At 37.6% G+C, this 17,007-nt stretch overlaps 1 protein-coding gene across 1 annotated transcript in view; it reads right to left on the bottom strand.

The window, feature by feature from the left end:
• LOC105833193 (histone-lysine N-methyltransferase, H3 lysine-79 specific) overlaps window positions 1-17,007 on the bottom strand; it is a 224,232-nt gene that overhangs the window by 44,786 nt on the left and 162,439 nt on the right. The window contains exons 7-11 of the mRNA XM_036291685.1: window positions 10,976-11,262; window positions 10,645-10,897; window positions 4,744-5,339; window positions 3,805-3,912; window positions 3,623-3,724 (exon numbers count right to left, since the gene is read on the bottom strand). Coding sequence (XP_036147578.1) covers window positions 3,623-3,724; window positions 3,805-3,912; window positions 4,744-5,339; window positions 10,645-10,897; window positions 10,976-11,262 — 1,346 coding nt within the window. The remainder of the gene's footprint in view (window positions 1-3,622; window positions 3,725-3,804; window positions 3,913-4,743; window positions 5,340-10,644; window positions 10,898-10,975; window positions 11,263-17,007) is intronic.

Raw genomic sequence — 17,007 nt, 5'->3', positions numbered from 1 at the left:
GTGTCGAGCATTGGCTGCCGGCGCCGGGGGGAAGAAGGTGAAGCGGTGCCGCTGCCTGTGCTTCGCCGCCCTCGCGTCTCACTGCACCGCGCCAATACTCGTGGCAATGGCAGCTATGCACATTCGCGATTACTTGACAAATTAGGACAGTTAGCAAAGATATGACAAATTAAAACCGTAATAAACTGCTGTGATTAAGAAAGTCGAAAGAGCGAAAGCGATAGATACTTATGGAATCTACAAATAATCTAATTTCTATCGTAATTGTGAATAAGTAAATTAATAAAAGTTTTTCGTACATTCACGAAAGATTCTTTCTTTTTCTTAAATATCTTATTTACAGTATCATACAATTCTAACTTTGTTTCTTATCGAATTGTGTCGTACTGTTAAATCCTTGATGAAAACATTAATAAAAAATTAACATAAATTTACAATTGATTCTTAAAGTGATAATTTTCTTTTATAAGTGTATTATAATATTTGCCGCATCAAATTCTCTCATCGTTTCTTATTGTTTTTTTTCCATGGAATGTTAAATTAACAAAGGTTTATCACAATTAATATCTACGATTGATTCTTCATACATTCTCATTTCGTAAATATTTAATTAGAAAATTATAAAATGCGCGATATATCCATATAATATGTTACACTCATTGTTCATAACACGATAGAAAAATATCTCTTGATGTAACGATTTCACAATAGATTATGCCTTCTACGATAATTATGCTTAGAGATGTTCAATATCAAATGTTATTAATATAACGAAGAGTTTTTCTTTCATAACGATAGGGAACTCGGAATTTCTTTTATCTTTAATTACATTCTTAATTACGACAGATTTTTACTGATTGATTCAGAATAGATATCAAGAAAAATACAAAAATCTAATTGGTTTCTCTTTCGTAATCCATTACTTGTCTGAAAAAAAAAAAGAATTTCAAGAAGTGATATCATTGTCTATCGTTCTCTCGTTTCCTGTTAGGAAAGTATATTTTCTCGTTGGAATATGACAAAATATCTACGGAGACATCGTGTTTAATAGTTCTGTTGGAATATTTCGTAAACTTAAGTTCTCTATTGTATAATAACGAAAGAAAACGCTTTGTTGTTAACCATACTGGTGACATTAATATCTCCAAGTATAATTACGATCGTATCGTATAATTTAATCACGAAATCGTTAGATCAAGCATGATACAAGATATTTAAGGAAAAGAAAGAATCTTTCGTGAATGTACGAAAAACTTTTATTAATTTACTTATTCACAATTATGATAGAAATTAGATTATTTGTAGATTCCATAAGTATCTATCGCTTTCGCTCTTTCGACTTTCTTAATGACAGCAGTTTATTATGGTTTTAATTTGTCGTATCTTTGCTAACTCCTAATTTGTCAAGTAATCGCGAATGTGCATAGCTGCCATCGCCACGAGTGTTGGCGCGGTGCGATGAGACGCGAAGGCGGCGAAGCACAGGCAGCGGCACCGCTTCTCCTTCTTCCCCCCGGCGCCGGCAGCCAATGCTCGACACAGTGGGCCGCGCTACAGCTCGAGCGTCTCGGCTCTTCACACGGCGCGCTCTCATTCGTACAATTTGAAAAATTTATATCTCGATTATTGATAGACCTAACCCAAGACAATATTGGACTTTTATGTTCATCTCGATCCCATCTATCTTTCCATTACGGATTATCGGGGCGGGCTCCCCTAATCGGTATATTTACCTTACCTTTTAAAAAATAGGTATAAAAAAGCGCAAAAATCTATTCTTGTACAAAATAATTTTAATTTTGCTTTACAAATGTGTGAAATTTTAATAAAATTATCTTTTCTCAAAAAAGAATAAAAATATTGTTTCTCTACAAAAGAATAATATGAATAAAATGCGCCAACTATAAAAAAAATGGATGTTCATACAAATTGGAACATCTGCTTATACAAATAATTATTTATACAAATATTACAAATAAATATTTTAATATGTTGTGAGTGTAATGCACTCACACAACGAATGTCGCAATCGATAAAGATGTCAAATGACACCTCGCGCGTGCAACACCGCCCGCCCTTCATACCGGGCGTCGCACCGGGCAATGCATTCGGTTACCAAACAAACACCCAAAATTTCCTGATTTTGGGTGAAAAGTACGTAGTCAGCAATTGCTGGCTAAGCAAGTGCGTTGACCAAAGGTTAGTGACTGTGGTACCTCCCCGGTAACAAGCCAAAATTTAGTGTATAACGAGTGGGCTTAATTGCATGTCGTACAGCGATGAATCTATGTCGTTCGTCATAACATCTTTTGTTACGGGTTTATTAATTAACAAAGTCTTGTAACTCAGTCGGAAGTATAGTGTTCAAATCACTATCGGCGTCATCTCTTTGGAATCTGACTCCAAGGAGTTCCACGGCAGCGATCCCTGATACTGTGTCCCGTGATTAGGGGCAAAATAAATATAAATATTTTACTACAAAAACTTGGCGCCGCTGAATCAAATAATTTACTAACTTTCTTTTTTTTTTGTGCTTGCGTTATGAATGTGTGTGCGCGCGCGCGCGTTTGGGTATGTATGTGTGTGTGTGTTTAGTATATAACTTCATTTATAAAAAAGCAATTTTTAATATCTCAAATGCGTGCGTACGTTCCAATCTCTCTCTCTCTCTCTCTCTCTCTCTCTCTCTCTTGCGTTTATGTTAGATTTGACCTCACCTTTAAATTAGTTATGTAATTAGTTATACTAGCTTTTATCAACGCTTGATTTCTTGACGTTTTCTTCCCTTGCCTTACCATACTTATCCTGCTTGTATCTGCGTTTGCTCTACTTTTGTATGTTGCTTTAAGTTTTTACACTTTACATATTAGTTTAAACTATATTAGAAATTATTGCTTTACAGCGTTCGACTATTCTCAGTCTGCTAACTTTGCTACGTCTGTACTCATCCCAGCTTATACTTGCTTACTATACTTTGTCATCTCTATTGTGTAAGATAACTTGACCTCGCACGATTAGTGATGTTACACAGTAGTTTACATTTCTTATCAGCGTTCCGATGGTCTTGAATTTGCTAAATTTGCTACTTATGTACCTTTTATGATGCTTGCGATTGTTTCACTTCTTTACTTGTAGTTTTGCGACTGACTTTACCTTATAAGCTTAGTTTTGATTATAATTTTATTGTAACCTTCATTGTTGCTAAACTAATTGTAAAATCTATGTTTCTGCTCATTCTTTTTTGCCCTATAGCCATTGCTCGGGCATAATAAACGCAATCAATCAATCAATCAATCTCTCTCTCTCTCTCTCTCTCTCTCTCTCTCTCTCTCTCTCTCTCTCTCTCTCTCTCTCTTACGTGCGTGTATAATGTTATACGTATATAACGCCATTACGATTTCGATTTTATATACAACTATATACATATATTTTATTATATATATACATTTTTATGTACCGAGTGCAAACATATTTTTTTCGTTTACTTATACTTCTAATACCATTCCTTTTTTCCATGTTAATATCTTTTACAGTCCATAATTATATTAAAATTTATACATTTTCTCATTTCTTTGAATAATTTAAAAATTTAAATAATTTTATTTTTTCAAAATTTCTTTACCTAGATCCTTCGTCACTGGATTCCATTTGCCGCCTTCTTAATCGCAATCGTCTCTGATAATGCGGATCTTTCTCGCTTTGTGTTCGATACCGTGTGCCTGGACTAAAAGTATCTCTAATCATTATTACATTCACCAAATAAATAATTTAAGTACAATTATAATTATTAGTATCTTTAATTACCGATTGGCATTCCATCGAGGTCTACTGTCAAGTGTAGCTCTAGGTTGCGATTTAAATCGCGGAAAAGTTTTCATAAGGATTTCGTTACCAAGACCCACATTATTTGATCTTTAAAAAGTTATAATTATACTAAAATATTGTAATTTTATTGATTAATTTTTAAAGCGTATTCTGCAGGCAAAAATAATAATAGATTTAAGCTTTAAGTTTAGCAGATGCAAATTAAAATTAGCAGATTAAAATTTGAAGCAAAATTATAAGAAAAAGAATATCACAAATACTTTAACAATTGAAAAAAATAAAGTGTAACTGACTACACAGAAAAAATTTTGTTTTGAGAATGTATTTACTTTTCAAATGTTAAATATTGAAATAAGATTGTACATCGTGAATTAAGAAGTAGAAGTATCAGATTGGAAATAACAATATCTTCAAACTAAAAATTAAAATTTTTTAATATTATTAGCAAAACAATTATTGTGTGCTCTTTTTTAAAATAACTATTATATATCAAAGTAAAAAAATAATATTTTGTTAAATCTTAAGATTGTCAATTTCTTTAAAGATCACATTAAAGAATAAGCTTTATATCATTATTTTATATATAAGCAAGGATATAATTTATTTTTTATATGGGAAATAATGATTGTTAAATACAATATATCAGTTTTTATTTAATTTAGCTTTTTTCTGTGTAAACTTTTTATTCTATAAAAAAAAACAACGGTTAAGAACTTACTGGGCACATTCCTCGCGCGGTTTGAGACATTTTACAATATAGTGTCTTTACTATCAGTAAACTTATTGTCGAATTACATGTATGAAATAAAAGTAATAATTACCGGCACATACTACCGCATGCAGGGAAGAACACAGTTGTCGTTTTGGCTCTAGAAGCCTGCGAAATGCGACATCAAAATTGCGAGATGAGCGACTCACTTTTCAACATTTCTTCTAGTGTTTGTCACGTCTTTCCGATTTTTCGTAAAATCTTGCTCTGTTAATTGATCCTGTAGCTTCTTGCGCAGCTCCTGGACATCAGATTCCATGCCTGTCTGCGTACCAAAATCTCGACCGGCTGGCATTCTGTATTTACTAGGTGTTAGCAGTCTATTCTCTATAACGGTCGACGAGACATTTCTTGTGGATTTCCACGAATCGTCAGGGCTTCCATTGCTTTTCACGATTGTATTGAGCCTCAACGAGAAGTAGTCTGTAGTGTTATCCGAAAATCGACGCGGGTTCGATGTCATCACCAGGCTTGTCACCTGTAGATTTGTTTTATTCAGGATCTCTGGATTCTCCAATCGACCGCTCAATACAATCGTTACGTCCTTGTTCACGGGAACCTGAAGAGATCTCAGATTCAGATCCTGCGGCGTAACCTCCTGCGACTTATCCTGCGTCATATAATTTGCCTGTGAACAAACTTCCTTTGAATCTTTGTCGTTTCCACTCTCTTGATAATTTTCACCATCTTTAATATTTTTTGGACTGGACTTCTCCTTGAGATAATTAACTGAGCTTGCGGTTCCCTGTAATAAAAATTTATTTTCAGAATTTTTTATAATTGTTCAAAATTTTTATCCATTAGGTGTGTGCGAAAGTTTTATTTATTTTTGAAAACAAAACAGAAAGACAAAAAAATAAGATACTCATAACTGTACAATTTCCAATATTAATACTTTTGCTATTTGATAGGAAATTAATCCCACACCGATACAACTCCTCTAGTTTAGAAAAAAAGTTCTTTAATGTCGTTTTTACATTCTCCATATTATCATAATTTGGCAAATGAAGGTGTTCTGTATGATGAGCAGAAAAGATGATAATCCGCAAATGCAACATCGGAGACCGCAATGTCGGATCACTATTTTTTTCACTTATTACAGAACGAAAGTTTTTGCACACATCTAATAAATTTCGGAATTTGTACATAATTATAAAATTTTTCTCAGAAAGTGTAATTGTTCATAAATAATTTTAATAATTAAAAATTAAATTAGCTTCTACATATTTTTCAATTATTCATATATATTATTATAAAAATACTTATTATAATTCCTTACAAAATTTTTTTCAGATTTTCTATGAATTAAAATGTTTTTTAGAAAACTAAGAAAAGTCTACACGTTTCCTAGAATTCTTTAAAAGTAAATTCTAAAATATATTTCCAAAATTTTTCATTCTAAGTTTTTTGGAAAATTTATAAAAATTGGATAAGGAAGGAAAATAGCTCCGCAGTTAGGAAGTAGCAGATGGGAAGTGCTGGCTTTAGTTTTGAGGAAGGAAAGTTGAAAAAAAAACAGGAGAAGTGTGAAGGTGGAATACAGAAGAAGGAGATGAGAAGTAGGCGGGCAATTGGAGAAAAACAATAGGAAGACGAGGAAAGATTTTGCTGGAGAGAAGAAATGTGAAGCGAATCGGAATGGGAAGAATGGAGAGAGAAGAGAGATTGACGTGAAAGAGGCGGGATGAAGACTGTAGACGTAGAAGGTGTCGAAAGGTTCAAGCGGAAGACTGGAGGTAAGAGTAAAGGATAAGAGATAGCGGTTGAGGGCGGTGAAAGTATATGATGAAGGCGGTCGACATGGCCCCGGTCCTGCTGGGCTGGCTTGACCGGGCCTGGGACAGGGTGTCCTTCCGGATGGTGCAGGTCTTCCCCAATCATGGTTGCTTCGAGAAATTCCTGTACCGAATCCGGAAGGAAAGCACGGCCGGCTGCTACCATTGTGCGGCGGAGGAAGACTCCGCGCTCCACACGTTGGCCAAGTGCCCGGCGTGGGAGGTGACGCGTGGTAAGCTTCTGCCCTTCATAGAGGGCGATCTCTTTCTGGCAATGCTGGTCCGGGCAATGCTGGGGAGGGAGGAAGCGTGGAGGGTAGTCTTCTACTGCGAGAGAGTTATCTCGCGAAAGGAGGAAGCTGAGAGGATTAGGAAGGGGAAACGGGACGGTCCGATGGACCCTCCCCCTCCTCCGGGGGAACCTCCACCGACAAAGGACTCGCTCCCACCAAGAAGACGCGCCCCCCCGCTCAAAGGAGAGGGTCGCCCCGCAGCCGCCGCGGCATCGCAGACGCCGTGGCCTCTCGGGGGATAACGATAGAGACAGGGCGCTTATGCCTCCCTCCTCCCCCCCGCGGGAGAAACGTACCAGCCGGGATCCGCCTCCGCCACCGCCGTCCCGCCCATTAAGTGAGGCGGCCCGGGGGAGGAGATGACGAAGGACAGGGGGACGCTATGGCGTCCACATCCGCCGCGTCGGTGCCGTGGCCCCCCACTCCATAGGGAGGTCGCGGCACAGAAAGACCCGCCCTCGGGCTAAGTCGACTACCAGTTGACTGGGGAGGGGGGGAGGCCTCTGGCTTTTAAGGGGCGGCAACCGCAATTTGCCCTGCGCACGAGTTCCCTCCCCGCCGAGCCCGGAAGCGGGGCCGCCCACGGGATGCCCTACCTCGGAGGGGCGCGTCTGCCCCGGGCGGAGAGGTGTACTCGGGAGACGGAGTGCTGTTTCGTTTCTGTCCCCCCGGAAAAAGGGTGGATGTACGAGCTGGGACCCACCCCTTTCCCCCTTAGACCTCCGAGAGAGGTCGTGGCAAGGATGTGGGTGCTCCCACCTCGCCGCAGATTAAAGCGCAAGCTGGCTTGGTCGGGCCGTCCGCGGGAGGGGGGGGGTCTTCAATTAGGAACGACCCCACCCCGGAGGGAGCGTCCCAAATGCGCACAGTAATAAACGGACACAGCAAACTGAGTGAAACAAACACAGACTAAATGCGCACAGACCAAACGGACACAGTAACCAACAGACTTACCACATGGGTTGCGACTTTTCGGGCACCTCTACCGACGGGGTGAGTGCGGGAAAAGGGCGAAGCCCCCCCTTGCACCCCTCCGTGCGCGCGCGCGCGCGCGCGCGTGTGTGTGTGTGTGCAAAGTATTCTCTGCACTACATGGGTTTGCGACTGTGCGCATTTGGTCCGTGCGCACTTGGTTCGTGCGCACTTGGTCCGTGCGCACTTGGTCCGTGCGCACTTGGTCCGTGCGCATTTGGTCCGTGCGCATTTGGTCTGTGTCCGTTTCACTCAGCCTGCTGTGTCCGTTTATTACTGTGCGCATCTGGGACTCACTCATCCCGGACAGGGGGCGCGCGCAGTCAAAACGCGCGCGCGGCGGAGGGGCGTTTCAGCGGGTATGCTGGAGCATTTTCCGGGACGTCCCCACAATTTATGCCGCAGCGCAGACCACCCGGGGAGGTTTCAGCCGGTAAAAGTCCGGCACACCTCTTCCGGTCCCCCAGGGGTCAAGGGGATAGTCCTATGAGAATTTCCTCCCCGTAAACAAAAAAGGCGGTCGACATATCGATTGTATCAATGTATCAATCTAAGACGGATTGATGAGGAAAAAAAGAGCCAGGAGGTACGTGCAGAAGACTGGAAGAAGAAGCAAAGAAGATAACAGCAGATGGCGACGGAGCGGAAGAAGATAGAAGGCGAGTGTAGTAACGAGATATCGATGATAGTAAGATAAGGCGGAGAATTGAACCCGTGGAAGTGAGGTTAAGAGTGTAGGAGATAAGATAGAAGAGCATAGATAAACTAAAGAAGAAATATGGAAGTAGAGAAGGAGGGAATGGAGGATTTGAAAAAAGAGCTGAGAGAGATAAGGAGGTGCTTGGAAGAGGTGGTGATAATTCTGACAGGAATGAGCGTGGAAGCAAGAGTAGAGAAAAGCCGAAGAAAGATGAATTTGAAAGTGCAAAAGAGAAAAGAAGAAGAAGAGGAAGGTGGAAAGAAGATAAGAGAAAAAGGAGCAGGAGAAAAGAAAACAGAGAAGGAGATTGAAGAAAGGAGAAAACAAAAGGAGAGAAAGATGGTAAAAATAAAAAGAGGGGAAAGAGAGAGAAAAAGACGTGGGAAGAGAAATTGAGGTTGGGAGAGGAAGTTGTGGAGAAGCCTAAGAAAAGAAGAGACGTGAAGAAATTAACGGAAGTGACGGAAATGAGTGGAAGAAGAAAAAGGAAAGAAACGAACCTTGAAAAAGGAAAACAGAAGAGAAAAGTGAGAGAAGGAAAGAAGAAGAGAAAAAGGAAGATGGACCGGGCTAGGAATAGAAGAGTGGCACTCGTTCGGCCACGTCAATATTGGCCACGGTTCCGATTGGCCACATCAATAATGACCACGCGTCAATATTGGCTACGTCAATATTGGCCACGCGTCAATATTGTCCACGTCAATATTGGCCGCGCGTCGTTATTAGCCACGCGTCAATATTAACCACGTCAATATTGGCCACGCGTGATATTGCCCACGTCAATATTGGCCACGCGTTAGTATTGACCACTTCATTATTGCTCACGCGTCAATATTGGCCACGTCACTATTGGCCACGCGTCAATATTGCCCACGCCATTATTGCCCACGTTAATCAATTTTTTTTTGTTTAGCGTGGAAAGTCGCAAACCCATGTGATGTAGACAAATGCTTTGCACGCACGCGCGCGCGCGCGCGCACACACACACACACACACACACACACACACACACACACACACACAACACACACGGGGGGTGCAAGGGCTTCCCCTCTCGCACCCACCCCGTCCAAGTCGCAAACCCATATACAGTATTAACGTGGCCAATAATGACGCGTAAGCAATAATGACGCGTGGCCAATATTGACGCGTGGCCAATATTGACGTGGCCAATAATGCCGTGGCCAATAATGATGCGTGGCCAATATTGACGTGGCCAATATTGATGCGTGGCCATTATTGACGTAGGCAATATTGACGTGGCCAATTCACCTCGTGGTCAATCAGTCGGGATCGTGGCCAATATTGACGTGGGCAAACAGGACGCTCCCGGAGTGGAATAAGAACGGATCGAAGAAAGAAATAGAGAATGAGAGGAATAAGAAAGGAGAAGGAAAAGAATGGAAAGCAATGGTAGAAATTAATGTCAGAGGAAGAGGCAAACAAGAGGAGAGAAAATCAGAAGAGGAAGGACAGAAAGAAAATGAAAATGGAGGAAAGAACATGGAAAAGGATTGAAGGAAGAAAGGATAGAGTAAAAAGAAAGAAGGAAAAGGAAGAGGAAGAAAAAGAGAAGAGGGATGAGAAAAAAAGGAGGAAGATAGAGAGAAACATTTATTTAAAGAGGAGTAGAGGGAGATGACCAGGAAGAGAAAAAAATGCTTCGTGAAGGGAATCATAGAGAGAGAATTGGGCAGGGTAGTGGGAATAAGAGAGATAGAGATAAAGAGGGAGAAGGCAGAAAGATGTGTCTTGATGACAGAGCTGGAAGAGTTAGAAAACAAGGAGGAAATTTTGGAAAGGGGAGGGAAAATAGGAAGGAAATAGGGATGGAGATAGGGATAGATGAAGATAGTCAAGGCAGGGCTAAAAAAAAGAGCTAAAAGAAGAAGGATAATAATTACAAATACGGACATTTAAATAGAGACTAAGAAATGGAATTGGGATGAGGAGGGAAGAAATTGAAGAGAGAAGGGGAGGATTGGTAAGAAGGTAAGAAAGTAATTAGAGCAAGGGGGAGGAAGGATGGGATCAGGAGGGATATGGAAAGAAAGAAAGGGTTATGGGTGGGTGCGGAGGGGAGGTAATCTGTGAGGCTGTACAATAGCCAGGTCGCGTGGTTGATATATAATATATATTACATTGTATATCTTATTTTGTATGTAAGAAGTTTTGAAGTATGTAAAGGGGTTCTCCTTTAAAAACACTGGCAGCCCTAACGGAAGTATGTCTATCTATCTATGAAAATTGAATAAGTTTAAGTATTTTTTTAGAAATAAAAATGACTTCTCAAAAATTTAATATTTGTACCGGAGTTTGTTTCTGCGTTTGCGAACAACTTTGTTCTTCGCGTTTGTCATTGTTCACATTTGCAGTAACTTTCGATTCATTGGAAAACTGCGTCACATCGTTGTCCTCATTAGTGTACTCCTCTCTCTTTCGACGACTCTTCCGCTCTTCTTTCGCCAGCCGTTCCGCAGTTTCGAGCACTTCGCGCATGGCCTGCGTCTTCCTTAGATTTGCTTTCTCCTTCTCATGTATTATCCGCTGCTCTTTCTCGAATCTATAGAATGAATAAATGTAATAAGTAATTTGTATGTTTACAAGTTTCTATTTTTCTAATATTTTATATTTACTTTACCTTTTTTTGTCGCTTTCTCTCTCTCGCTGGATTCGTTCATCTTCCAACATTTCCTCTCTCATACGCCGTTCTTTTTCCTCTTTTCTTTGTCTGTCTTTTTCTTCGAGCTGTTGTTTGATGGCATTCTGAAGCTCTAGCGCTTTCTGCCGTTTTATTTCACGTTCCTGAAGAATTTCTGTATCCATCGGAATATTCTGACCCCGAAGATAAGATACCTTGTCGGATCCCGTTGAGCCAGTTGTTGAACTATCTGGGCTACTAGCGCTGTCGTGATTAATTAACAGAACCTTGATAAAAAAACGTTTCGATTAAATTATTAAAATTCTGGTAGACAAAGTAAATAACAGGAAAAAAATTACAATAAAATTAAAATTCCATTTAACCTTTTTAAGGGCACATTTTTTTCTAATTATTATGTCGGATAAGTCTTATCTGTATGTTTTGGATCATCCTGAGATCGAATTTGAGGTAAAAAATTAAACATTCAAAATGGTGGATCCATTATGGCCCACGTCAAACATAAAAATTTAAAATTCGGGGATTAAAAAATTATAGTCGTATTCTATACAAATTTTGTAATAACAAAGGTCGCTTTCGGTTTTTTTGCCAAAACGTAAATTTTCGAGAAAAAATTCCTGGAATGATATTCTTGAAATCCTTTTATTCGTTATTCTGTAGCCGTCATTTTGAATTTTACATTTTTCAGGTTATTTTCATAATCAGCAATCTAAATAACCATTAAGTACAAAATTTTATACAATTGACTTATAAATTAAGTGAATCAATTTTATAGGCCGAAAACAGCATTTTTGCAGTATACCTTGTTGAATAAAAAATAATAACAATATACTTTCTGCAACTTCAATTTAATATGATTTAGTTTGTCATTTCTAGAATCTAAAATTATGGAAGTATATTTACATTTAAAAGGCTTCTAGAACAAATTTATCGTAAAAGAGTATTTTTCGTCATGTTTATTCCTTAATAATTGCAAAATGCATGATTGATGCAAAACTAATATAGTAGTGTATAGTTCTAATATTAACAAATATAGAACAGTTTATTTCAGGATCATACGGTGTAACAGACTTCAGTTATATTAAAAAAAGCTAAAGAAAATGAGGTGAGAAGTGTACTTCCAACCGCCCTGAAAAGGTTAATAAAAATCATTTTGGGAAAAATCTATATAATCTCACCCGATATATCTTTGACGTAATAATTCTTCAATTAACAAGTCATTAAAATAAAAATAATATCACTGTATGAAAAGATTTCTTTATTTTTTATTCATTTTTTATTCAGATTTTATTATATGTATATTTTTAAAAGCTTTTGACAAGACCTAATGTTAAACTAAAAAAAGTTTCTTTATTTACAAATATTCTATATGGAAAGTACATTTTATTTTTATCAGTAATTAAAATAATGATTTTATTTTTATTATAGGATTTGTTTCAATTTCCTCACAAAAATTAAAATCTTTTAAAAATAAAATTAATTAAAAGCACTTATTTAGCTCTTCAAAGTTGTTTTATAAAAAATTTATTATTATTTATAATTTTTAATTTTATAGTAATTGTTATTAACTTTTGTTATTTTATAAAGGAACGCCAAGAAATTTTTTATTAAAAATCTATTTTTTTATATCTTTTGGTTTCTATCTAATATTAATGATCAAAACGCTTGAAATATATTTCACTATATATAGAACCATATTATTAAATGTAACATTTTAAATTAAAAAAAAATGAATAATAAAATTTTTAGTTTGTTTAAATATTTATTTTCATAATAGGCGCATCTTTTCATATCATTATTTTTGTAAAAATATATATATTTTACCCTTTTACTTAATATACATATTATTTGAGTTAAATAACACAATTTTAGACTTAAACCTTTTAAGGCTATTGACGTTGCTTTCAATAGAAAGGGCTTCCGAATACATGCCGCATCCTGGTACAGCGTTGCGCCGACGTTTCGCAAACGTTGCAATTTGCATCATCAGGGCTAAGAACTTCGATACTGAGCTCTCTTGAATTGTAACCGTCTTTATATACCCCTTGTCTTGGTGATAGGGATAGGGGTGAGGGGAGGGGGCGGAGTTGTTCGTCCAATAGTAGCACACTTCATTGGCCTACTATTAGTCAATTATTGGCCAATCTTAATACAATATTGGCTTACTATTTACCAATTAATATGTGCTGTTTGGAAATGTATTTAATTGATCAATTAAAAAACTAGGAGGACAGTGTACCAAATCGAGCTTGTCTGATAACCTTTATCGCGGTTAAGGTTATCGGGATGTTTCAAAATTTCTAAACTTTCACGATGTTTCCTGGCAAAATAACCTTGAGAAGGAGTTAGCTTTTAGTAGCTTTTTCGTATTGCCCGGAGTGCCCAGTCTCCACCCAGTGAACACATTTTATAGCGGTAATATAACATGGAAGTTACATGTAATTTAACATTGTTATTCTTGTGATATGTAGGTGCTATATGACATGGAAATAACCTGTTACGTAATATTTGTTATACGCAAGTGATATAGCTGTTATACATCGTTTTGGCGTTACAGTTATTCAACAAAAATTGTATAATCGTAACATAACACGTTCGTATCAATGTTATTACGGAACGATGCGTCCTAGTTGACTCAGAAATCAGACATTATAACATATCCTGAATGACAGATCTGTTTAATAATAAAAAAAATTATTATAAAGATAATGTTTTCAAATATAACGGTTTGTCTACAATTACTGCGCACAAAAAATGCACAAAATCTAAATTCATCATGTGCTGAACAAAAACAGAATAATAAATGTATACTATTCAATTTTTCTTAGAATTATGATCTATATAGTTAACCATCTAATTAATCATTTGAACGCTTCAAAGATTAGTGCTAAATAGATCGCAATTTCCATCAAATTATTAAGGTTATGGAAAAAGATAAATTTAACAATGAAATTAATAAGTAAATAAATTAATGCTTTTTATTTTTAATATGTTTTGCAAAATTTAATTGCTTTTATAAAAAATAATATAGTCGCGTCAGTTTACACATAGGTACATGTAGACAATAACAAGTACCCATATCTATGAGTCAAATTGGCGTAGCAGGTAGAGTACAAGGTTTGTAATCCTAAGGTCCCAGGTTCAAACCTAGTAGCGGCAAGTAAGAATAAAATAAAAAATAACATAATTTAAATTTAATTAATTAATAAAAATTTATCCTAAATGTAGTATGTGCTGTTGATAAAAATAATTTCAAAAAAATGAAATTTTTATTTTATTTTATTTTTCTTTGTAACTGTTGTGTAACGGTTAGATAACATGTAATTATAACATGTTATATTGCTGAGTCGGAAATTGTAACTTACATGTAAGTTACGTGTAATTTCAGAGTAACGTAACCTGTTATATTCGGTTACATTGCTGTTACACTGCTGCTATATTACTGTGTTCACTGGGCATCCAATTCGGCTAAGGCTGACTGAGAAAAGTGGCCGTATTTGGTACACCGTTGATGTTTTTTGATTCGTGTACTAATTTTCCTCCCGATTTCTCCTGTGTACATTTTTCCGCAAGAGCAGGGGTTTTGTATACACCTGAAAATTCTAAGCGTGGTCTCTGATTCTTCCGATTAGGAAGTAACTGGAAAATTTTTCTTTGTGGTTTAAAGATCACTTTTATATTGTGTCTACGTAGAATTTTGCTGATGCGTTCTGTCGTATCTTGAAGATACGAAAGGAAAGCTATCTTGTTCTCTTCTTTTTCTTTTTCTTCCTCTTTATTCGGCGTCCCGATGTTGTTGAGACTAGAAATTTTGTTCTTCAATTTTTGGACTGTTTGACTGATGTTTCTACTACTATATCCATTTTTTGTTAAAACTTGATTAAAATGTTCTAATTCCCCATTCAAAGAATTTTAAGGGCTCTATATAGCAGTGAACTAACGACTGAATTCTTTTCTAAAGGATGTTGGTGAGAGGTGGCGTGAAGATATCGATCTGTGTTTGTTGGTTTTCGATAGACCTGATGGCTTATAGTACCATCTCTGTTCCTTCTAACAACACATCTAGCAAAGGGATTTAGTTGTTTTGTTCGGGAGTGGTTCACTTGGACACAGTACAATTGGACACACTGCAAATGGACACGGTGCAAATGGACACAAAATAATGTACACGTTTCAAATGGACACGGTTTATTTCGACATAGGAATGTTGGAAACAGTAATTTTGTACACAGGAAAAATAAATTCTGGACAAATTACAATTTGGACACAATAAAAATGTACACCGTGCAATTGGACACGTAAAATTTGTACACCGCAAAGTTGTACATCGCAGACTTGTACACCGCAAAGTTGTACACCATAAACTTGTACACCGCAAAATTGTACACCGCAAACTTGTACACCGCAAACTTGTACACCGCAAAGTTGTACACCGCAAAGTTGTAGATACATATAAACTTTAATTTGTTTGCCATGTATAACATGAGTTAGCGACTTCGACGGAGTGGGTGCGGGAGGGGGACCGAAGGCCTCCTTGCACCCCCCCCCGTGTGTGTGTGTGTGTGTGTGTGTGTGTGTGTGTGTGTGTGTGTGTGTGTGTGTGTGTGTGTGTGTGTGTGTGTGTGTGTGTGTGTGTGTGTGTGTGTGTGTGTGTGTGTGTGTGTGTGTGCGTGCAAACCATTCTCTGCACCACATGGGTTTGCAACTTTCCACGCAAAACTTTGTGGTGTACAAGTTTGCGGTGTACAACTTTGCGGTGTACAAATTTTAGACACGGTGTGTCTAATTGCACGGTGTACATTTTTATCGTGTCCGAATTGTAATTTGTCCAAAATTTATTTTTCCTGTGTCCAAAATTCCTGTGTCGAAATGAACCGTGTTCATTTGAAACGTGTACATTATTTTGTGTCCATTTGTACCGTGTCCATTTGCACTGTGTTCAATTGTACTGTGTCCAAGTGAAGGTCACTCATTTTGTTCTATTTCCATTGTAAACTGAATGTTAAGATGCTGAGAGTTGAGAAAGGCACGAAATTAAGAAAGGGTATCTTTACCATGGTTCCAAATCACAAAAGTGTCATCAACATATCGGAACCATATAGATGGTTTGAAAGGTGCGTTTTTTAAAATTTGATTTTCAAAATGTTTCATAAAGATATTTGCGATGATGGGTGAGATGGGAGAGCCCATTGCTGCTCCAGAAGTTTGTTCAAAGAATTCTTCTCGGAACTGAGAGTAAGTTGACGTTAAACAGTGTTCTATTAATGGTAGGAGGTTCGTAGAAATTCTGTCGGATTTCCTGATAATGTTCAAAATCCTGGACTGGAACATTGTGATCAATGAGACTATATCAAAGCGTACAAGAATATCATTCGATTTTGTTTTGATTTTAGTGATTTTGTTCCCGAAATCTATTGAATTCTTAATATTAGAATTATTGAGTAAGTTTTTGGAGAGGTTTAGTGAGATAGCGGTCCAAATTATAGGTGGGTCCCCCTATGTTGCTAACAATGGAACGTAATGGCACTGATTCTTTATGAATCTTAGGAAGGCCGTAGAGTCTAAGAGCCGAAGATTCTCTGAGGATTAAATTTCTAAGAGTTTGAGGAGGAAAATCTGCATTTCTAAGAAGAGAGATTGTTTTCTTTTCTATAGTGAAAATCGGGTTGCGTTTAAGTTGTTAATAAACTTTGTGATCCGACATCATGGTCTTGATTTTATTGCAGTAATCTTCCGTATCCATAACCACCGTGGTGTTCCCTTTGTCTGCTGGTAGAATCAAAATATTGTTGTTTTGTTTGAAATTTCTGAGTGCTAAGCTTTCTTCTCTGCTTATATTTTGGCTGCGGAGTTTTGCCTTGTGGAGGATATTGGCCGTCCACCTTCTAATGTCGTTCCTTTCTTTAGGAGAAAGGTGAAAAATAGCCGTTTCAATTTGGCTGATGATTTCTTTTTTAGGGATGATAGTAGAGGTGACTGCAAAATTAAGTCCTTTGGAAAGGATAGAAACTTCA

Source organism: Monomorium pharaonis, chromosome 9 (assembly GCF_013373865.1).
Source record: "Monomorium pharaonis isolate MP-MQ-018 chromosome 9, ASM1337386v2, whole genome shotgun sequence".
Taxonomy (NCBI): domain Eukaryota; kingdom Metazoa; phylum Arthropoda; class Insecta; order Hymenoptera; family Formicidae; genus Monomorium; species Monomorium pharaonis.
Note: the sequence above shows the minus strand (reverse complement) of the source record. Positions and strands in the feature narration are given on the sequence as shown.